General features: G+C 47.8%; 3 protein-coding genes across 3 annotated transcripts; 1 reads left to right on the top strand and 2 right to left on the bottom strand.

The window, feature by feature from the left end:
* Positions 1 to 579: 579 nt before the first annotated feature.
* Positions 580 to 8882, bottom strand: CUTA (cutA divalent cation tolerance homolog). Its single transcript, XM_086625329.1, has 6 exons — positions 8802 to 8882; positions 6084 to 6232; positions 2918 to 2977; positions 1644 to 1689; positions 1230 to 1279; positions 580 to 682 (listed from the first exon to the last, which is right to left on the bottom strand). The coding sequence occupies exons 1-6, from the start codon at positions 8880 to 8882 to the stop codon at positions 580 to 582; spliced, it is 489 nt and encodes a 162-aa protein (XP_086481455.1).
* Positions 8883 to 10529: 1647 nt separating this feature from the next.
* Positions 10530 to 18856, top strand: PSMD5 (proteasome 26S subunit, non-ATPase 5). Its single transcript, XM_086625069.1, has 10 exons — positions 10530 to 10717; positions 10905 to 11049; positions 11717 to 11830; positions 12287 to 12415; positions 13159 to 13268; positions 13718 to 13860; positions 14336 to 14527; positions 15357 to 15466; positions 16141 to 16281; positions 16782 to 18856. Exons 1-10 carry the CDS (start codon positions 10545 to 10547, stop codon positions 17037 to 17039), a joined length of 1515 nt encoding a protein of 504 aa, XP_086481195.1. The 5' UTR covers positions 10530 to 10544; the 3' UTR covers positions 17040 to 18856.
* A 1433-nt stretch (positions 18857 to 20289) lies between these two features.
* Positions 20290 to 21875, bottom strand: B3GALT9 (beta-1,3-galactosyltransferase 9). The gene is made up of 2 exons (XM_009985240.2): positions 21870 to 21875; positions 20290 to 21390 (listed from the first exon to the last, which is right to left on the bottom strand). The coding sequence occupies exons 1-2, from the start codon at positions 21873 to 21875 to the stop codon at positions 20290 to 20292; spliced, it is 1107 nt and encodes a 368-aa protein (XP_009983542.2).
* Positions 21876 to 22660: the final 785 nt, after the last annotated feature.

Below are 22660 nucleotides of genomic sequence, written 5' to 3'. Positions count from 1 at the left end.
TCTGCTCGAGTTTGCTGTTTCCTTGGATTTTGCGTGACTTGAACCAGCACGTTGCGTGACAGCAGGAAAGGGCATGAGCTGGCGCATCGCAGGGTGCCCGGCCACATCCTGCTACCTCTGGGCTGGGCAGCAGGAGGCAGAGCAGGGCAGGATGCTGTGACAGCTGCTGTGGGGGAGCAAGGGGACCAGGCAGGGTTTCAGGTGCTGGCTGTGGGGACGCAGGGTGCTGGAGGGGTTGCTGGGCGCTGCCAGGCCATGGCTACCAGCTGGCATGATAGGATGCACATGCATCTCTGTATCCTCATCTGCAGTGCTGCAACAGCTCTCCGTGCACGTAGCCCTTCCTGCTTCAGCCTCCACCACCTCCGGGCTGCTCGGTGCTCCCTGGGGCACAGGGTCAGGCCAAGGAGGTGATGTTTGGTGTGCAAATGGCATTCCCAATCCCAAGTTTCTGTGTTACAGCAAACCCGTGAAGATAAAAGCTGCCTCCCCGTGTGTGCACAACTCATGCCTGCACAGGGAGCTCAGCATGTTTCACCTGGTCCCCCCCAAAAGTGAGGTGCTTCCTGTGCTTTACAGTTAGTCCCGTGGGACACTTTCCTCTATCCATTTGAGGTAGAGAGGGTTTCCTTGGTCAATAGGCAGGCTGATGATTTCAGGAATTTCAAAGGGATGGATGGATCTAAAGTGGAAACAGAGGCAGAGGAACAGTGTCACCGACAGCCCCGCGGCAGAACAGACCCGCTCCTGCTGCGGGCACAGGGAGCAGAGGTCCCCGCTGCCAGCCCTGCCCCACGCTCTCCTCTGACTCCTAAGCACCCGCATCTCCTTTTTGCCATGTGAGAACTGTGCTTTGAGTTTGGGGTTTACCACAGCCAACAGCTGAGTGCCAGGGCCCTGGCCCAAAGCTGGCTGTGCTCACCACTCAGTGCTCGGGAAACGCAGGAAATCCTGCCAGAAGGCAACTGGGGAATAACCTGTGTTAGGAGGAGAATCCCTCCTTGTACCCATACGGAGGGGCTGGTCGAAGCCCACCAGCTGATATTCTTGCCAAGCTTTTTATTTTGCTGATGCCATCTGTTTTTTTCTGGCTCACAGGTACATCAGGAGCACTTAAACCCTCCCTGGGTGGGAACGAGCTCGAGGAACTCAACTCCCAAAGCCTGAGCAGGAGATGGCAGCATGCCTTGGAGAGGAAACCCAGTGCTCCCACGGAGCCGGAGCCTCACCTGACATAGTTGGACAACTCGCTGATTTTGGACGTCCTTGTTTTCACTAACTGTGGAGAGTAAGAAAAAACAAAACAAACCAAAAACCAGGGGAGAAGTAAAGGGGACGGAGCAATCCTGCATGAACAGTTCCACTGCACCCATCCCACACGGCTGGCGCTCAGCGGCACGATAGGAGCCCTTCCTGGGCTCTTCCCTGGGGGATGTCCCCAGTGCTGGCAGGACGAGGGGCTGAGCCAGGCTGCCACCCCCAGCCACCACTGCCATGCCTGCGGGCAGGCGCCTGGGTTCCCTGGGTACCATCTCAGCTGTCGGGCAGGTTGGTGCCACCCTCCCCAAACCACCCTGCAGAACCTTTTGGCTGGGGCTGGCTGGGATGGGGACTTTTGTGACATGGGGGGATTTGTCACTTACCAGCAGTATTTCAGTGGCTTCTTCCAGTTCCCCTTTCCAGAAATACCTAGACTTAAAAGAAAAGAAGCATCAGCAAATACAGCTCTGGCTGCAGCCGTGCCGATTCCCCTGGGGGGTTTAGTTTCCCTGCTTGGTGCTTTCTGCACGTGGCCGTTCCTTTACAAAGTGGTGCTCAAGAAGCATCACTGGCTCCTAAATTCTGCTGTGCACACGACTGTGCGCCTTGGATTTACAGACCCAGAGCCTCCTGGGCTGTGCCAGCCTTGAGAGAGCTGCCCAGAGGATGGCAGGGCAAAGGAGCTGTGGGGTGGCCCCACTCCGAGCAGCGGCAGGGGACAGTGCCCGCAGGGACGGTGGCGTGGCTGCAGATGGGAGGCTGCGCGCTGCAGCGTCACGCTTTTTTCCTCGCTTTCCCTGCAGGAGAGGAGATGTACTTCTCGTGAGTCAGATATGACCTTTCAAAGCATTTACGTTGACAGAAGGCCATCGTGATTTCCTCTGTTCCTGCACGAGGAGGCATTCGGAGGCACCTCCTGCGCAGGGCACGGAGGAGCAACCAGCTGAAGCAGGCAGGGCTGCACGTGAGCGCCCCGGCTCCGGCTGCTGTGGCTCGTAGGCAACGAGGCGTAAGGGGAAGAAGGATACGACTGGGTTTGCCCTATTTCAACAGCCTCAGGTCTGTGGGAGAGCCTGGGGGTGCTCTGGGAGGAGCCCCTCCTGCGGGGAGGCTGCCATGGGGGGACTCGCTCCCCACTTCCAGCGGGGCCAGGCCAGGGTGCTCCTATGAGCAAATGGCTGTTTTGGGGCTTTGTTCTTTAACCTCTCTGAAAAGTGCAATCCCTTTGTGTGGACGGCTGAGGATACCTGCAGAGCATGGCTGGCCGTAGTTCAAGGTCAAAGATACTGTTCTTCCTTCCTGAAAGTGCTGCTAAATATTGTAAAGGCCATTCCTGGTCCTGCTTCTTTTTAGATCCTCTAAAACCAGGCTTCATGTCCTAAGGACCATAAATCACCTTGCTCTTTGCTAGATCTCCGTGTAGCTAAGGAACCGATAAATAAAATGGTCCCCACTGGCAGTCGGAGCAGCTGCACTCCTTCACAAGGAGCACACCGCAGGGGTGAGCATCATCTCTACCATCTGCAACAACAAGCAGACCCAGCAGCCTTCTGGAAAGTGCCTCCTCTCCCCAGGGCCGTGGGGTGTCCACCTCCTCCTCCCGCCCCAGGCAGCCCGGGTTTGCGTCCTCCGTGGGGGAATATTCAGCCCAACTCACAAGGCTGAGCTCTTTGGCAGGATGTTCACGTAGGCAGCCAGCTTCTTGTCCATGATGGCCCTGGGAGAGACAGGAGGGGAGTTAGTGCCTGTCTCCAGCGCGCTGCGGCTCGGTGCTCGCCCTCAGCCACGGGGACATTCCCTTGTGCTGCCCCCGACCACCACCACTGGCTTTGACATTGGAGATGTGGGATTTGGAATTAGTTATCACCCTGGGAAAGCAGAAGCAAAGGTGACCTCCAGCTGGAGCTTCTTTAGCTCAGGTCCTCCTGGCATGGCTCTGGGACTGTCCCTGCTGTCCCCCCCACCCAGCTGGGTGTCAGTCCTGGCCCGGAGCAGCACGTGGGACCTGTGCCTCGCATGGTGCAAGGCTCCTGCCCAGCGTCAGCCCTGTGCCCATCCCGCCATGGGTATACCAGGGCAGAGGCTGAGCCACGGGGCCACGAGAACCGGGGCTGGGACGGACGCCAAGGGGTCTGTCTCCCAGTCATGTATTTGTGCTGTCAAACTGTGCCTCTTCCTCGCACAGCAGACTAAATGTGCATCTTGTTAAATTAACAACATCAAGGTTTTTCTACCCAAAACGTCCTGGAAATGTGAAACCCAAATAAATTCCTTCCCTCCGGCTGCCTCCTTTAGCTGTGGGCTGGTTTGCTACTGCAGAGCTGCCTGGGCACTGCCCTCCCGCAGGCACCTCTGGTAAAGGCGCTGCACTGGTGACTTCACCCTCGGTTTTCTTCAATGCTGGCGTCGCCAGGCACCACTTTGTACCAAGTGTTTTGACAGTGCAAACATTTAACTTCTAGATGACCTCGAACTGCAGAGAGAGAAGGCAGGAGTTACTAGATACTGGAAGGCTCGATTCAACAACCTGTAAAAATTAACCCTTAGTGAGCAAAAGAATTAAAAACATTCTGATTAACTTCTGCTCTGATTCAAAACACTCCCCAGGATGTTTCTGGCACAGAGCAAGTTAAAAATGTATTGTCCTTGCATCCGGGGCATGGTACAGACTGGAGGCAACTACAAAACCTGGCCAGTGTGGCCCTGAAGATGAGCAGAAGGAGCACAAGAGGTGCCTCCCCCATGGCAATGATCCAAAGACTCCCCGGCCGGGGTGCTCGGCATTGTTTGCTCTCACCATGGGCAGCCAGTTCCAGGCATTTAATGCTTGTAGAGCATCTTGAGTTAATCTGTAGACCAACGAATGGCAGCAGCATGAGCAGATATCTCCCCGCTGCGTTTGTCATGTCAAACACATGGCATGAATCATTTTGGTTTTGCTGCCTGCAAGTTCCAAGTCACTTCAGCACAGGAAACTTTTGATTTGGGTGAGTACCTTCTAATTGCTTCTACTCTGTCCCCATAAACTGTGATCCTGACTGAGATCCTGAACTTTGTGCTAGCAAGCTGAGTGGAAACAGGCGGCCACCATGGGAACGGGAAACGTTGTAAGAAGCTGAACGTGATCTGTGGAAAATGTCTGCATAATACATGATATCTTTGGGTTGGGTACTTAATGTGTGTTTCTTTGTCCCTGTCTCACAATAGGCTCTGAATTGAGACAGATTAAATATTAATGAGCAGAAAAGCAAAGGAAACAATATGTAGAAATCTAAGGCAGAACCAGAGGCTGCCAGCTGCTTCGGTGTTAGGTGAGTTATGTGCGGTGCAATGGCCACATCATCCAGCCCAAAGGGGTCAAATTCTCACAGCAGGCACGGGGAAAGGCCACATCTCCTGTGTGGGCTCAGGGGTTTCTTCTGAGGATTTTAAGTTAATAGTAATCCAGATAAACTGGGTTAGAACTGATGCAACAAATGAGCCAGATGCTGAATTCTACCAGCAGCTTATCTGCTTTCACAAACTCCAAACTCCTTTTCCTTAAAACTAGCGGAAAATTTCCTTGCGGTCTGATCCATCAAAGTGAGTGCTCCACTGAGCAATGTAAAGGAAGAATAAACACGACAGCACAGGAAAAAGCTGTGCAGGAAAATGAGTGTAGAAGCCCTGTGTCATCCTCTACAACCACGGCTCATTCATCCGAATTCTGGAATGAAGGAATAATTAGTCCATCAGGAAAAACACAACCAAAGTACAGATATCTTGGCAATGAGGAATGATTTATTTCCTCTCTCTTCCCTGTAAGATGAGGAACGAAGAATGGAAAACATTTGCAAAGCTGTTAAGATGAAGCATTTTCAGGAACTGAGGCTCTTTTCACCAGCCATGTACAGTTACTCCTTTTTCAGAAGACATCAAGGAACGCAGATATTATTCTATTTGAGTTTCTTAACACAGTTGCAGTATTTAAGGTGACACAAAATCCCTTTCAGTAGCCCGTCAGCTCCTGACTAACTGTTTGGGAAGACTTTACAGAAGACGAGGAGAGTTTTTGGCAAGCAGCAGGGGAGCAGGGAAAACAGCGCAGGAGGTGTTGCAGGAAACTTAATGGTCCATCATAAACATTTCCCCAGTCAACACGGTTTCAGTACTTTGAACAAACCATCTATTGAGTCAGGGACTGACGGATACCTGAAAAAAACTCTGCATGCAAAATATCATGCGAAGTATCTCATGTATTAAATAAGAGGGGAAAAAAATATCAAGGTAAAGCCCTCATTCCCTGAAGTTTGTCCGGTGAGCAGAGCGCAGGCTCCCAGGTGGTATCTCACAAGTGCCTGTTCTGTGTTTGCTGTGGACACTTCCGTCTTTTATTTATTTCCATGGCAGCGTACTGTGCTTTGTCCCTCTCCATGAGTGCTTCTGGAATTTATCTGTCTTGTTCCAGAGGAGAAAGATGACAGTGGCACATCAGAGAACATGGGGCTGGGGCTTAATCCACCTGAGGACCCAGAGATTTAGGGCCATGGCTTTAAAATGAGTCTCGAAAATGAAAAGCAGTGGAATAAATTGAGAATTGGCTTGATGTTACCGCAGCATCGACTTCAGAGGCAATTGTCAGCTTTCTTTTAGAAAGCACAGCTCTTGGTAAGTGGATATGTGATACGGGGAGAGAGAGAGGGAGCGTGAAAGGAGCACCATTCGGATAGAATTGCAAAGTGCAGAGAAGTACAGCTCCTCTCGAGAGACCAGGAAAGGCTCTCTGCCACAAGAAGCTGCTTTCAAACAATTCAAGCAGACAAGCAGGGAAAGTGTCTCCGTACCTCGCAATATCCTTGGCAATCTGCTCGTTGAGACAGTTGATGAAGGCAATGGAGTGGGTCCCAGAGACGTAGCTGCCGGTGATGGCAGAGTGCAGCTGCAGCGCGAGACTCCTCAGCACCGGGTACATCAGCAAGGACAGTGTCAGCACCTAAAATGCAAAATATATGGATGATGACGTCAGGTGAAACACTGTATTTTGTAAAACTAAGTGTTTATGGTAGCTGTGGCTCAGGGGAAGTCTCCAGTCTTCTTTCTTTCAACGTTACAGTAATGCTAGTTGTAATTTAAGTGAAAATATGCTCATAGGGAGAGTCATCTAATTAGATTCTAATCTAGAACCCATCTAACTCATCCAGAACTCATCTAACTAGATTCCACACTAGTACCGTGCCAAGTGTTCAGGGCAGGAAAGGGTCTATTTTTGAGGCTGTATCAGCCCAGAGGTGCCCAGACTTCTGCTGCGGGAGGTCATGCCCCAGGATAACGGGGGGGTACAGACACCAACACACGGCTTCAGCAGCCAGGATGGGTTTTCCAAAGAAGAATAAGGAGGTAAGTCACTGATTGTCTCTGTTAAAATACATTTCTATTGCAAAAAGGAGCAAGAAGGGAACCACCAGGCATGGCTCCCACACCAGGCACATCTTTCCTGCTGAGGACACGTCCTACAGCCATCCTTTGGCTGTGTGCCCAGGGTGAGGCACATGCAGCCCTCTGGGAATCGGGACGGGACCCTCTGCCTCTTCCCCTGGGGGTGTGCAAAGGAGGAGAGCAGTACATCAGGTAGGGGTAGGGATCTGGCCATGGGAAACAGATTTGGGCTGGAGCCTGATGCGGGAGCAGAGCCCTGGGAAGCCCGGGGCAATATTGTCTGTGCCAGGACCCTGAGAGGTTTCGTCCTGCCCAGTCAGCCCGGGACGAAGACTCCCTTCTGCTGCCAGATGTTGTGCAGCCCACCCAGGCTGTGATACACACAGAGCAGGCAAGGGAGGGTAAGACTTAAACGCAGGTTTTAAGTTCATTTCATCTCAATTACCTAATAGGACAGTGAAATTGGATCCTTTCGGGCCCAGAAATCCTAACGGACACACGGGCTGTCTCTGTCCGACTGGGCTGCAGAAAAACAATAACGTTCTCTCCGTGGACTGGCAGTGCAGTGGCAACAAGTTGGTTTTATTGCACATTTGATGCTATTCCTGGCAAGCCCCTTAGCAGCTCTTTGTACTCACATGGCATAAACACAGTCACGTAAAAATATATAATTATCTCAGCGGGGATGTTGCTGGAATAGCGAGGTTAATTTGGTGTGCGGAGGAGCAGCCGAGGGACGGTGCCCGTACCCGGGGCTGCAGCACTCACTGTCTCTGCACAGCTGCTCTTCTCTTTGTCTTTTGTCTTGTTTTTGAAATAAGCAGCATCTGGCCCTTATTCAACTACAGCGATTAAAAAATGCCTATAAGACTAAGAATATATTTCTTTTTCTCCCTTATTTCCATCCTCCTTTGTTCTCTGAAAAACCTCCCATTACAGGGCCAATGACAGAGTTGTTTTTTTTTTTTTTTAAATGATTGAATTAAAAAAATATCTCGTCACCACAAAGACAGGAGCTCCTTTCCATTTGGAAAATGACAGATGTTGTCATTTTTTTTAATGACACATTAACTATACTCGTCTCTTTTTTTTCCAATCCATTTGAAGAAATATTCTTTGTTATCACAAGGTTTCTTATAATAATTTTTACAGCTGCTTCTGTACTCTTTTTTCCAATAAGCCATTTAACAAATATTACGCAACAAATCCCAGAAGCTACTCAGATAGTTACAAGCCAAACAGAGATATGCTGGTGTATCTATTTTTCCAGATTAGAATGTAATAATGCTCCCTGCTCAGGAAAAAAAATCCGACCTGTTCAGCACAGTGATCATTAATCTTCTTGGAAGACATATGTGCGTGTGATGAGGAAATTCCCATGAAAAACTGTGATTTAATATTAGTACAAGAGTGACCACTCTCTTGGTTTTGGGGATGTTTCCCCCCCCCCCTTTTTTTTTTCTGAAAAGAAAAATAAAAGCCCCCTTTTTTTTTTTTTCCAGAATAGTTGTATTTGCCAAGGGATGGTGCAAAAGGAAGGAGTGAAACTTCAGGATTCCTACCTGATACAATGAATAACCTCACGAGTGCCAAAATGTTGAAGTGAACAAATCTGAAAAACCTGCTGTGAGATTTTAAGTATTTCACTGAAAAACACTGGCCAGTCAAATGACAGAGTTGAAAGAGACTCAGATTTCTGCAAGATTTGTTTTGGCTTTGGTGAACTAACAACAGCTTTAGTGTTTAAAATTACCATGTTAGAACTTTTTGCCTAGTTTCGATGAGGTTCTGTACAAAAAAAAAACAACTAACAAACCCAACCCAAACCCAACTTGTGACAATCCTGAGTACGTTGTGAGCGTCCTCAGCGCAAGTGGGAAAAAAACTCCTGAGAAATTTGCTTCGCTCTTTGCAGAGCCTGAGAACACGTTACTCCTGCAGGATCTTTTATTGTCTTTTTTTTTTTTTTTTTTTTTTTTTTTTTCCCGGCGCTTCCCATATAAAGGCACAGACAGAGGCATTTCCCCGGTCACTCGGGCACACACCGCCCTCCCCAGCGGGTCACCCGCGTCCCCCCGCCCCGGGCACGGAGCCAGCCCCGGCAGCGCCCCAGGGCTCCCACTTACCAGCAGCACGGTGCCCCGGCCGGGCCGCGGGCAGCCCTGGGCGACGGGCAGCCCCGGGCAGCGCTGGCTCAGCCACTCCATCGCCCCTCCACCTGCTCTGCCCCGAGCTGGGAAGGCTGCCTGGGAAGGCTGCCCGCAACGAGCACTAACTCCTCCTCCTCTTCCTCCCCTGCAGGCTGGTGCCCGCCTGCCCGCCCCGGCGTGGGGCTGAGGATGCGCTTGGGGCCAGCACGGTGTCCCCAGGGCACTGCTGCCTCCCCACCGAGCCTCCCCGAGCCCGAGCATCCAGCCTCAGCATCCCGCCTCTCCGCCTGCCCGCAGGCAGCTGCCCGACCCGCAGAGCTGGGGTGGGCAGACCTGGGGCCTGGCCCCCCCTAGAAGTGGGGTCAAAGCCATAGCAGGGACACATGCCCCAGTAGTATCGGGGCTGTTACCGAAACTGTTGGCACCAACGTGCCGGAGAAACCTCTCCCTCCAGCGTAAGCACTGGGGTGCACTGGGGTCCCCCCAGTGCCATCTCAGGTGCTCTGAGACGCTTATTGATGGCATTTGGCACTTTTTGCTTAAACTTTGCCATCTATAAATAGTTATTGTCTCAGATTTAGTATCGGTGGGGCTCTGCACTCTTTGGATAGAAACTGCCATAACGCTGGTGAGTCCCGTTGTGGTGTGTGGGCCCAAAACGCTCCCGTAACCACCCAGCGCAGGGGACCAGAGCTCCGCTCTGATTCGCACCGAAACTTTATTACGTTTCTGTCGGTTCTCATAAGCTGTTGGGAGAACAGATTCCCCGTCAGCCGCAGAGTGCGGAGCACCGGGCGCAGCAGCCCCATTCTGGTTTAGACACAACGGCTGCGGCTCCGCACGCTGCCCCGGCGGGCACTGGAGGCCTCGGGGAGGCGGGAAACATCTGCGAGCTCTGCAGTCCGGTAACAGCCACGTGTTTGCTACGCTCCGTTGTCTCCCCTGTTGTCCACGGGCTGAAAAAACGGTGTTTTTCTCTGCCGGTGTGACGCAAACCCCGTGTTTTCTTGCAGCGCGTCCCACTGGGAAGTGGCTGAGGACATGCAGGGATGAGAGGCAGCATGGCGGGACCAGCGCTGCAGCCCCCTCCAGCAGCGGGACCTGCCCGGGGCACAGCTCTGCCGCCTCAGCACCCCCAGCTGAGCTGCCATGTCCCCATATCCCATATCCCATGTCCTATATCCCATATCCCATGTCCCATATCCCATATCCCATATCCCATGTCCCATACCCCATGTCCCATGTCCCATATCCCATGTCCCCACGGGTGACACCGCTCCACCCCTCCAGGCGCACTGCCCGTTCCCCACAGCGCGGGGCGGAGCCTGCGAGCGCTGCCCGGGCTCGCTCGGTGCGCACGGGATGTCGCCGACTCTCCCGACTGAAGCGCTTCCCATTCCCGCCCCGCACCGACACAACTTCCCCCCTTCTTCCCGCTAAACCGGGCGGTGCCGCGAGGCCCCGCGCTCCGCCCCTCAGCCGGGGCCACGCCCCGCGCCGGCCGCGCCCAACCCCAGCACCGCCTCTGGTGACCGTCCAATCAGAGCGCGAGGAGGGCGGGGCCAAGAGAGGGCGGGGCGCGACTGCCATTTTGCTCACGGCGCGGCGGACGCGGAAGCGGCCCCTGGCGACGGGGCGGCGGTTGCTAGGGGCGGCGGTTGCTAGGGGCGGCGGTTGCTAGGGGCGGCGGCTCTCGCGCTGCTTTCCGGCGGCGCCAAGATGGCGGAGGCGGTGGCGGAGCTGCTGGAGCGGGCGGCGCGGCGGGAGGCGCCGCTGGAGGAGCTGCGCGCCCTGCGGCTCGCCGTGCAGGCCGTGCCGCCCGCAGCGCTCCGCGCCCGCCTCAGCGACGACCACCTGGGAGCGCTCTTCGCCCTCCTCAGCGCCAGCGACCGGTGAGTGGCGGCGCGGCCCCGCGGGCCCGGCCCCGCCGTCTCGCCTCTCCCTTTTCCCCGGAGCGCTGCGGCTCCTGCTGCCGCCCCGTCTCGTTCTCGCCCTCCGCCAGGGCGGGGGTGGCGCAGCCGGGGATCCGGGAGCACTCCCGCTGCTGAAAGGCTGGGTTTTCCCTCTGTCCCTGCCCAGGGAGCAGGTGTCCGCGTGCGTTTCCATCCTGGAGAGGCTCCTGCCGGCCCTGGACCCGCTCTACGTGATCCAGAACCTCAGAGAAGAGCTTCAGAAAGGGCTTTTCCACCCCGACGACTCCGTGAAAATCCTCTCCATCTCTCAGGTACAGGGTTTTCCTCCAGGAGGAGCGGAGAGAGCGCTGCCTCGAGCCAGGCTGGGTTATTCCTAATGTGCTACCGTTGCTTCGTGTCCTGATTTGTGACAAAAGCGCCACATCCAGGGTTATCTGCAGGAATCATGCTCCTGGGCACTCGTACAAATTTGGATTGATACTGTGCAGTGTGTTGGTAGTGTAATACTTTATGATGTGTCTGTTAAACGTGATGTATAAAGTTATGCGTTGACTGAATTAACTTATAAATTAATCTTCTGCCACATGTTCTGGATAAAGCTTTCGAAGCCAGCACTGACAGCAGCTGCCGTAAGAATTAAGCACAGCAACGTTTTGATATTCAGGATACTTTGAACAATGTTGTGGAAACGTTGAAGAGAAATAGGCTGTAGTAACTTGAGACTTGTTGCATTAATTTGTAAGAAGAGAATTGTGGAACGTTGTATTTTGGAATGGACTTGTAGATGTTTCAGGTCCAGCCCCTAGCCAAAAGTGTGGTCAGCTTGCAGCAGCTCCTCAGGGTAGTGTCCAGTTGAATTTCGAGTATCTCCGAAAGCGTTGATTCTATCTGGGTAGCTGTTTCAGTGCTTGAATATCCTTACACTGGAAGAAGTTTGGTTTGATGTTATTTTCTATAATTATTTAATCCTGTCTTTAGGTTGGGAGGATCGTTGAAAATTCAGATGCTGTTACAGAAGTTCTCAACAGTCCTGAATTGTTACGGCAAGTAATAAATTGCATTGGTGGAGAGAAAATAGCAGTGGCTAAAGAGGTGAGTGTTGCTTTCTTTTTTCTTCCCCTACAGACTGATGTAGGCACTGCACAAAATACCTTTTTTACTGTGTTTTAGATGACAGCTCTGCTCTTCTTGGAAGAAAAAGAGAGTTTATGTTGCTTGAAAGATGTCATAAGCATGTAGGTGCCCTAAGCCCAGAAGTTACTTAGATGTAATAGAAAATATACCTGTAACTGTTATCTTCCGGTAGCTGCTGATGCCAAAGTGAACTCGTAAATCTGAATTTAATGCCAGAGACTTGGATCACAGTAGCCATAACTAGCTCTTGTCAACAATATGGTAGTTCTCATTGAAAAGTGAATCACAATTCATGTTTTAGATCCGTGACATGATTTAGTATGTTAGTAAAGAACAGCGAAACTAAGTCATATTGTCTCGAATTTTCTTCTCTTTGTGTTTTTTCTTACTATAAATTGCTGGGTTTGTTTCCAGGCCATCAAATCTCTCTCAAGAATAGCACAGACGCAAGATGGCTTAGAGGCTTTATTTGTGAGCAGTTTGTTGAGTGACTTGAAAAATGTCATGGCAACAAGTGATGTCGTTCGATACCGAGTGTATGAGGTAGGAATGTGATCAATGTTGACATTTGAATGACATTCTGTGGTTCTCTTGGACTGTAGTTCTGAATTACAATCTGGATTTTATGGCTTGCTTTTAAATTAGTATTCATCACTGCAAACTTTTCTTCATGTCTGTGTTTTGTCAAGACAAGAAAGGAGCAGGAAGAGTACAGCAGTGTTGGTGCTCAAATAATGTAACTTTTCAGGGTATGGTGCAAAGGTGTGAAGTACTGCTTATGTCTTTTATTTTCTAACTTGTCATCTCTAGGGCATTGGAAGGGCTACGCAGAGTTACTAAAGATACAATAAAATACTTGCTTCTCTGAAAGTAAAAGTAAGATAACCACTGTAATCTCTCAACATTTGGATGTTTTGCCATTGAAACTTCTGGAGGATAGAAGGCACCGAGAGAGAGATGCCAAGTGTGTCAGTCTAGATGTATATGGCAAAGGAAAAATAATACAATTTAGCTGTTCTGAAGCTTAATTGGGATAGCAGTGATGAGCCTCTGAAGAAAACGTGACTGTGAATAGAAATCAAATGCATGTGCCCTAAGCTTGGAACTCCTTATGAGCTTGTTTCAGGCAAACATCTAGGTTAACTAAGAAAACATAATGAAATTCTATATTTAATATATATAGGATTAGTCAACGTTATAAGATGTATTTGGCCATTACTGTGAATTGTTAACACTATAATGTTTTGATAAACCATCCTTTTTATTTTTCCCTCTGCTTTTCTTAGTTAATTGTCGAGATTTCTTCAGTGTCAGCAGATTCACTAAATTACTGTGCAAACAGTGGATTAATCTCAGAGTTAATTGGAGAGCTGACTGGAGACGATGTGCTGGTCAGGTATGTTGGTAGGGAGTTTGCCAATTAGATTTCTGCCGTTGAAGAAACTCTGATGTTCAGTCTTAAAATAACACTCTTTGAACACATTTGTGTGTGTTTCTCTTGAGCACCTGTTCAGGGAAACATTTTATCTGCCGCCTCTTAAACAGCCATGTGTGTAAAATACTGTATTCTTAAATTTGAGAACCGAGGTGAGGTTTCCCCAGTATGCTGTGATAATTGTAATGCTGGGCTGCAATGTAAGTGTTTTAGAATTCTTTCCAGCTGTACACCTAAAGTAAGATAGCCGAGTGAGCGTGGAGGAGCGTTGGACGGTTGGGGTAGTTTGGTTTTTGTTGTGTTTGTTTTATTTATTTTGTCTTAAGGGTAGAAGACCTGTTTTTTCTTAATCGTTGAGTACTTCAAAAACGCATCTGAAATAGGCCAAAATAACTGTGTATCTGTTACAGAGCTACGTGTATAGAGATGGTGACCTCACTGGCCCATACTCCACATGGGCGTCAGTACCTTGCTCAACAAGGAATTATTGATAAAATTTCAAACATCATCCTTGGTGCAGAGTCGGATCCTTTCTCGGGCTTCTATTTACCAGGTTAGATCACATATTTCTTGTGTCCAGTGTTTACTGTTTGCTTTTATTAATAAGTTAAATTGAGAGGACTGTTAAGCCTCTGTTTTGAAAGCTCATGTGAATTTTTGAATATTAGAACACGTATGTTGGATGTATACAAAAATGTTGAAGGACAGTCTGACACATGAATAAGGAAGTAGCAGTACAGGTCAGATCTCGAGAGACTGAACTGTAGATTCGAAGTTTGTGTTATGGTAGTTGTTTTTTTATGAATTCAAGAAGACAGCTGTTACATCGTAAATGAAGTAAATTCCAAAATATTGGCTTGTTCCTTAGTTCTGTCCTTATTCTGTTGCCTTTCACAAACAGTATTCAGACTTAATAACACTAGTTCAGCAGGGAAACAGTCTTACATTAATGTGCATTTAATTTTGACATTGCTAAAGTTATTGTTCCTCCACTCTGAATACTTTTTTTTTTTGTCTTGTTCCCTCAGGATTTGTTAAATTTTTTGGAAATCTGGCTGTTGTAGACAGTCCACAGCAAATCTGTGAACGATACCCTGTCTTTATGGAAAAAGTCTTTGAAATGGCAGAAAGTAACGATCCGACCATGATTGGAGTGGCTGTGGACACACTAGGAATCCTGGGATCAAATGTAGAAGGCAAACAGGTTTTACAGAAAACTAGTTAGTATATATATTTTTTTTCTTTAATAAAACTTTCCTAGTGTGTCCTAATATACAAGTGTGAATTGGTTTGGTATCATAGAGAAAGGAATTGAAAAATGTATTTATTTATCTCATAATCGAGGGTGTCTGAATAGCTGTGGTAGGGCAGATGAGGTGGTTTTTAACCATCTTGCCAGGCGTGGCAGTGTGAAATGCCTGTCAGCCAGATTTCTGGTATTGCAAGTGTGATTTGAATTATTCTTTTGTAGGGAGCTGCATCATATGAATCATCAGTAGTTGTGCTATTTTAGAGCACTCTGTTTCTACCGGTGTCTTGACCTTCTCACCAGGATTAGAGAAATATGAACTCTCATGTAATTGTGCTTTCTGTGAAGACTGCACTGTTTTTCTTAATATAAAACTGTTCAGAGGATTCAAAGTAGGTGCTAGGCTTCTGGCTGCTAGTCCAGACTTTGGTTTTTAAGTGAAAATCTGGATTAGCAGATAGCTGTCGGAGCACTGGAGAATGCCATGGAAGATTTCCAATGACAAGTGTACTCGGGTCCACACTTCCCAAGGTAGCTCAATTACCTGTGAGACATCATTTCCTTTTTGGAAATGTTTGGATAGTCTGGAGATTTAACATAAAAGCTTTGGATTTGTCTGTGTTCGATCCATATGAAGCAAAGAGAATCTTACACTGCTTTTATTATATTAGATCAAGAAGTAGCCTTTCTCGGCTTTATTTGTACCAGTTAATATAGTATAATGTGACTGACAGGTAACTCTGTACTCCTGCAGAAGTCTGTCTGAATTAATTAAAACCACTTTGGTTTTCTTTTCAAAGGAAGTAGATTTCAAAATCTGTTAAACAGAATAGGCCATCAGGCAAAGAATGCCCCCACGGAGTTACGACTTCGATGCTTGGATGCGATTTCATCTCTTCTTTACTTGCCTGTGAGTTCATGGTTTAGTTGATTGGGTTTTGTTTGATTTTTTTTTTTTTTTTTTTTTTTTAATTACAAGAATGAAATTCTTGTGCATCTGACTAATTGTGTGAAGACCTTTTGCAGCATCCAGTTTAGGTAGAAGTGGTGGCTTGCTGGTATTCCGAGTCATTAACTTTACTGTTTTGAAATTCCTGATTTATTTGTTTGCTTAAAGTTTGAGTTTGTAAGAAGCCAGGTGTTCTGAAATCTGTTTATAAAACATGAAGTCAAGACAGCGTTGGCAAGGGAATGAGAGTAAACAGTTTAATATTCCTGTGCTTTAAAGGGATAGTGGCAAACTGCTCTGATCCCTGTGTATGTTCTTTGGATCCAGTGATCTGGTTTTTATAGCGTAGCTCTAAATGAGCGAGTAAGCCGTTCTCATTTGTCTTGCAGGACTGCGCTCCAGCACAGCACTTATCTTGTGTATCAAAGTCAATTTATTTACATCTGTCCTCCAAACTAAATGAAATATAGAAGGCCACTTTTTCATTCATGAAAATAAGTTGAAAATTTAAGCTAATTCAGTTTAATCTGCTGGTGGTTTGTTGTAAATAACTTCCTTAACTATTCAAAACTTGAAAGCTTTTCGTAATCCTGATCAAACTCTTTCATTTCTGTGTGTTTCTCTGATGTGTGTAGCCAGAGCAGCAGACAGAAGACCTTTTAAGAATGACTGAATCCTGGTTCACATCCTTGTCTAGCCAGCCACTGGAACTCTTCAGGAGCATCAGTACTCAGCCATTCCCTGATCTCCACTGTGGGGCTTTACGGGTATTTACTGTAAGTGCTTTTTGTTTTTAAAGATCAGGTAGCTAACTGTATTGCTGTTCAGTCTCAAAATGTAAGTGAATGCTACAATCTTCTTGTTGAAGTCCAGAAGCAGTCAGAAATAAGGCCTTTTCCATTGCTCCCCACTTGCATTCACCATTTAAATAATGCAGCAGACATGTTATCTCTGTGATGCTTATTTTCTTATAAGTTGGAGAACTAAAAAAAAAAAAAGGCAGTGGCTTTGCTCTCGGGTGCTGCTTTGATATGAGAGGCACTGCTGTGATAATTCACTTAAAACTTTAAAGATAAGCACTGAGCTGTGCTTGTTTTCCAGTGTTAAACCCTGCTGCTTGGTTTGAGTGGGGGCTGTGCAACTACTGTGTAGGATGAATATCCTGGTGCATTTTTTGTGTTCCTCGGCTGTTTGCTAACAGCCTGCTGTGTGACTGTTCCTGGGGTTTTTCAAATGACATGTTTCCCTCTCCCTGCTCTTTTGTCTTCATGTTTAGGCTATTGCAAATCAACCGTGGGCCCAGAAGTTGATGCTTGACAGTCCGGGGTTTGTGGAGTACGTCGTGGACAGGTCTGTGGAGCCTGACAAAGCTTCGAAGGATGCCAAATACGAACTGGTTAAGGCTCTTGTAAACTCTAAAACAATCGCGGAAATCTTTGGGAATCAGTATTACTTGAGGCTGAGGGCCTACTTGCGTGAAGGCCCTTATTATGTTAAGGCAGTTTCTACTACAGCCGTGGAAGGAGCAGAATAATCATTGATGTCTTGGTTCCCCTCCTTGCAAACCATGTTACTGAAATCGGTGTTAAGGTGTAAGGTGTAAAGACTCCTCGCACTGGAGTCTCCTCAGATTGTCTCTTTAAAGGGATGTGAAGGGCTTTGACTCTGTTTGACATGGGACAAGAGCAAATCAAAACCTGTAGGGCACAGCATAATTTCCCATAGAGTGTCACGGCAGAAGTTCTCTGTGCACTGTCGTGAGACAAAGGTAAGCTCTCTAGCAACTGCTGACTGTGTTTTAGTTTGCAGAAACCATTGGTGTTTGGTTAAACTGCTCTCAGGTTTCGAGTTCCTGTCGTGTTTTCTTAGTAGACCACAGTTCAATTAAAAAAAAAACCCAAAACCAAACACCAAACCACCTCGAGTTTTGTACCCTCAGATGCTGCCGTAGTTTCTCTGTCTCTTTTTTAAATTTTATTTTATAGCTGCCAAACTTGTCACTTGCGTGGAACATAGTGTTTCAGCCAGTCCTATGCTGCCAGAAACCCTGTGTTGGCAAGAATAAGCTTGTAATGTTCTGTCCACATGAGGGAGTACCAACTGGATTCTCTTCTGTTTTCAACTTTCTGGATGTCCAAGTCTTGCTTGAATAAATAATCCTAAATGTTGTTTACATTTTACGCTGAGGATGGAAAAAAGCTTTTTAGCCCTTTTGAAAACAAATGAATGCATGCTCTAGTGTGTGAAACCAAATTGGGAGCTTTGTCTCCCTTGTTGACCTGCGACTTTGTGTGGCAGCTCAGTTTACTTGCTCAAAAGGAGCATGAGCTATAGCACTACGAGTCTACTTCAGAACCAAATCTTAAATTGTTTACACTATTTTTTAACAGAGAGAATTTTTTAATTTTAAGTGTTATTTAAACAAAATGTATGGCTTTAGTTGCCTGAGTTAGAATAAAAGGAGTAGGAACATAAAGCTTTCATGTTTAAGGGCATGAACTGAATTAGGAGTATGGAAATGTAGTACCTTACAAAGTTGTAATCTTCTTTTGAAGATGGTCGACTGGCTGCAGGTGAGATGCAAGACTAGTTGGACACTCTAGTGACATGTCCTATGTCTTTGTCCATAGACAGAGACCACAATGTACTTTATACAAAAGGTTTATATTCTTTTTGTTGAGGACAAAAGAAACAAATCTGAGGAGTAGCTGGGGGGAGCATAAGAAAATACAAAATTACTACTTCTAGGCTTATTTTAGTAGTGTGTCAAGTCAGGTATATCTCTATGGAAAGCACGCGCCCTGTGTCCCTACTCTGCCAAGTGAAGCAGGATGACCTAGTCATGCTGTAACTCTTTCCTTGCTTGTAGTAGCTTTGAGCTGCAGCAGAGGTGATGGTATTGCCTGCCAAAAATTGCTGGCAAGGCATCCAAGTGGGCTCAGAGGAGCAGGGTAGTTGGGAAAGGTCCCTTGATGTGTAATGAGCTATCTGAATGCAGGTGATCTGCCTTGTTGCTTGTGATGTAATGTGTACAAAAGTTGTCATCCAGCATTATCCTGCTGCTAACGTTTTCATCCTCGATGTGCGTAATAAACATCTGCTAGTGAGAAATGCAGCACACGGTGTCTCGTTTGCGAACGGGGAAAGCACAGAAGCTTCTTGAATCCTGCATCCAGAAAAAACATGAAAGCACTGAAAAGGAAACAAAAAGGAGTGTAGAAGTCCTTAGTTTGCGCTTGTATTGGACAATTCAGCTTTGTTGTTTTAGGTGGCTTTGTGCGCTGGTAGCTCTGTATGGGCCGTATACTAAAATCCCAGTAAGAGAAATCCATATATAAACCTTTTCTGCAATTCATGACTCCCTTCCATGTGTGTTTTCAGCTGTTGCTTTTGAAGGCTACTCTGTGTGCTAAGTCTTTAGCATCTGCTTTGCATGGTACATTTGCCAAATACAATATTTTAGAATACACGGACATGCCAAACGAGGATTTTTTTTTTATATATGTACATATGCTTTATTTTGTTGAGCCTTGGGCTCAGCATTCCAGTTCACTGATCCAGTTCACACCCCTTATTATTCGCATGTGGTTCCCTACCATCCTGTCTGTTGCCATATGGTTTACATGTTGCTGCTGGTGTATCTTGCTTACAATGGAAAAATTTAAGCATGTTGTCCCTGTCCTGCCTCCTGTAAAGTAACACATGGAGATAATTGAGGAAAAAACACAAATGGAATGATGGTGAATAAGCATTAAGATAACATGCTAAACTTGATGAACTTGGGTTGAAAAAAAAAAAGAACACAAACAAAAAAAAAAAAAAAACAAACTAAAACTTATAACTTGACCCTGGTTTACAAACAGCATAACTTGGTAGAATTAAAGATCCTTTGGAGAAGGATCCTGAAGAATTGTTGATCCTTTGGAGCACACCTTCGATTCCTTCCGTCGCAACGGGAAGAGGAGATGGTGCCCTCAAAGGCACACGTGGATGTCTGTTCCCATGTGTGTCCATCACAGATGTAGAACAAATGTGTCCATCTCGTCTTTGCTGCTGAAAGAGCTGAAATGGAAGAGTTAATGTGGAGGAGGTAGGCATGGGTGGGGTTGTGCTTGGTGGCTGGTTCCTAATTTGGGAATAAAGTTGGTGTTACCAGCTGCTGGGGAATTTGTTCTGGCTTTGCTGCTGCTGCTGTTCTCCAGCACAACGTTACGGTGTTGAGCTGCTTGTGTCAGTGCTGCTCTGACACCAAGGCTGCCAGAAACACAAGGTTCTTTAACAGGTAAGTTCGATTTCTTGCCTAGAATCCCCCCAGGCTGTTTACTGAAGCAATTCCCATGGCAGTTGGATGTCTGTTCCCGCTCCAAGCCGTTCGAGTTTCCCTGGTGCTGTGAAACAGGCTGCTCAGAAGTAGCTCCCTTTTGTGGATGGAAAGGTTCCCCTTTGTTACAAAATACTTCAGAATTAGGTGATGCCTCAGATAAAAAATGCAGGAGGAGTTATGGCATAAGGTAGAGGACTTCAAAAGTCTGGAAAACAGTGGATATAGACAAAGCTTCCTGGAGTACTTTTTGTTTTTTTTTTTTTTTTTACATGCATGCATGCACTTGTAGGTACTTAAATAGTTAAGAGTACATCCAGTTCTCTTGCAGAAACACTATAGAGAGAACTCATTTGCTGTTGAAGGGAAGAGGGTTAACTTTGAGAGGAAATAGTTACTGAATGTTAACAGGATAAAGCAGCTGCTAAAAGAAAATTCAGACTTTCTTCGCAAACGTTAAATCTTAATTGACGAAATGAAGAACCTCGTTTTTAATTCTCTCTACATCAAACTGTTTGAACTTATCAATGTAGGTCAAAACCTTGCAGGACACCAGACTGTAGTAAGTCTCCAGTAACGAGCAATCTTTTCCATCGCTTGTTTCTTCCCAGTCTTTAAATAACTCGTCCTCTTCCATGTTGGAAGAGGTGAAAATGAATTTATAGCAGCATCGATTGTAGCTGATGTGCTTCTGCCCAGAAAATCGAGAGCTGTGAAAGGGAGTGATGCCAGCTTTTTTAGCACAGATTCCAATGAAGACATCGGGGGGCACCGAAACTGGCACCTCCTTGGCGGCCACGTACACCTTCCGAGCGACGTCCTGGGACATGACGAAAGCGCTCCCGTCACAGTAATCTGGGTAAAACTCTTCTGAGTATTGATGGATGGAAACAAAGCCAGGGCTTTCGCGGTCCCTGTCGGGCACTCCTTGATGAATGACCCTCCCAATGTAGATGTCCTCTAGTTGTGTTAAGCTAAGCAAGTATCCAGCCAGACCTGGAATACCGACAAACATGTCTTCATCTGTTTTAAGAATATACCTTGCCCGGGGACAGAAAGTCACTGTCCACTCCACGATCATCAGCATCTTCTGTGTCTGCGTCTTGGGAGAATCAATGAAACTGCCCTCGATAATGTCTCCATGCTTTTGAGACTCTTCATTGATCTCCAGCTGGGTGGTTGCTGAAGCTGGCTTTCCTAAAGCAAACAGAGTAAGGACAGCATAACCTCTGGCGTCTGTCACGTTGCCCCACGTCTGCCTGATCACGTTGCGCCTTGTCCTGTTTTCTGGGCTGCTGCAGACAAGAACGAGCAAAAATATCTCTTGGTCAGAGCATTTTGCTGCGCCGCTGACAGGGTAGGAGAGATTGGCCTTTAGAAGATCCATATCTAGCTTCCTGGCCCTCTCCCTGATTTCCAGAGTCTTTGCATCAGTGTAAGAAAGAGGTAACGACCTCAGGAAGTATTCCTCTAGTAAATCTGCTCCAAAAAGCAGCACGTGGAAAAGCAAGACATTAAAGAGAATGAAGCACCACTGGTGAGTCCGGAGCCTGCAGAGGGTCAGCTGGGGAAGAGAAGACACAGACACTGAATTCCCTTGCTACTAGAACAGAAAGGCTTTCCTTCCTTTTCTGATGTATTCATGCAAAACGGAATCACGACTTTTAGACCATGGTCTTTGTGTTATTAGCACAAGGCTTTTCTCCTGCAGACCAAGCAACCCTGCTGCTTGTGGCACAGCGAGATGCCAAGCTGAGAAGGGCACTACCACACCGTAGTTTAGAAGGCTCCTTTGTGTGCATCCATACATGGAAATACTGAGGAATAACTCACTATTAATATTTTCTGACCGTTTTTAAGCTGTTACTGAAGGCCTGAGAATGCTACTGAGGACCTGTAACGTTAATGTGTGTCCTCAAAGGAGAGCCTTTGGTTCTTGGCCCGACAACACCTTGTGAAAGCTGGCAGGGTAAGAAGCCAAAGGGAAAGCTGTTATCCCGCTGTCCCAGAGGGAACAGCCTCATGCTGTGCCCCAACACTTACCTGCATGGTGGTGGGAGCTCTCCCTGCAGCGGGGTCTGTCTGCGGTGGAGGCAATTTCTCCCCGGCAGAGCCTCACGGGGCAGCGTCTGGATCTGGGGCTGCGGGATCGAGTTACTGCCCAACACCCGGAGATGGCGGCTTCCACCTGGAAAGGTGATCCCAGGGACTGATCGTGTTGCAGCTGCACAAAACACAAAGCAAGCAAAACTCCAGCCTTTCCCTTTGATAATTTCTGAGACTCGGGGTTGAGTCTCTGAGAAATGAAGAAACGAAGCAGCCGCTGGGGCTAACTGGGTACGTGGGTCCCCGGTACCGCGCGGAGCTGTGTGAGGTCTGTCCGTTTGGGGTTTTTACAGCTCTGCCATTCCGGTGTTGGTTGCCCTGTCCAGTGAGCGCTCTGCGTCTCCTGAGATGGAGATTAGGTGTGTGAACTTGTGGGTTTGCCTTGTGTGAGATCCCCGTGGGCATGGGGACACCCCTGGCTGTGGGTGCTGGGCCAGGCTGGCCGTAGCACACGGAGTGGGCTGAGGGGAGCAAAGAGGCTCTCCCGGTGCTGGGTCATGGCTGCGGGAGCTGTGGCCCCGCTCCAGGGAAGGTGCCTCCATTGCTCCTGGAGCTGAAGAAGCACATGGCATCGTCTAGTACCAGGTGTTTCCAAAGGGCCCCTCGCAGCAAGGCACAAAGAAGGGGCTGTGCGCGGGGGGCTGCGGTGTTCAGCAGCCAGGAGGCTGGTGTGTCCCCCAACTCTTGCCCCTCCAGCATCCATTTGCTGAAGTGGGGATGTTGGATGG

Source organism: Tauraco erythrolophus, chromosome 22, assembly GCF_009769465.1.
Source record: "Tauraco erythrolophus isolate bTauEry1 chromosome 22, bTauEry1.pri, whole genome shotgun sequence".
In the NCBI taxonomy this organism is placed as follows: domain Eukaryota; kingdom Metazoa; phylum Chordata; class Aves; order Musophagiformes; family Musophagidae; genus Tauraco; species Tauraco erythrolophus.
This window is presented reverse-complemented; position numbering and strand designations above follow the sequence as displayed.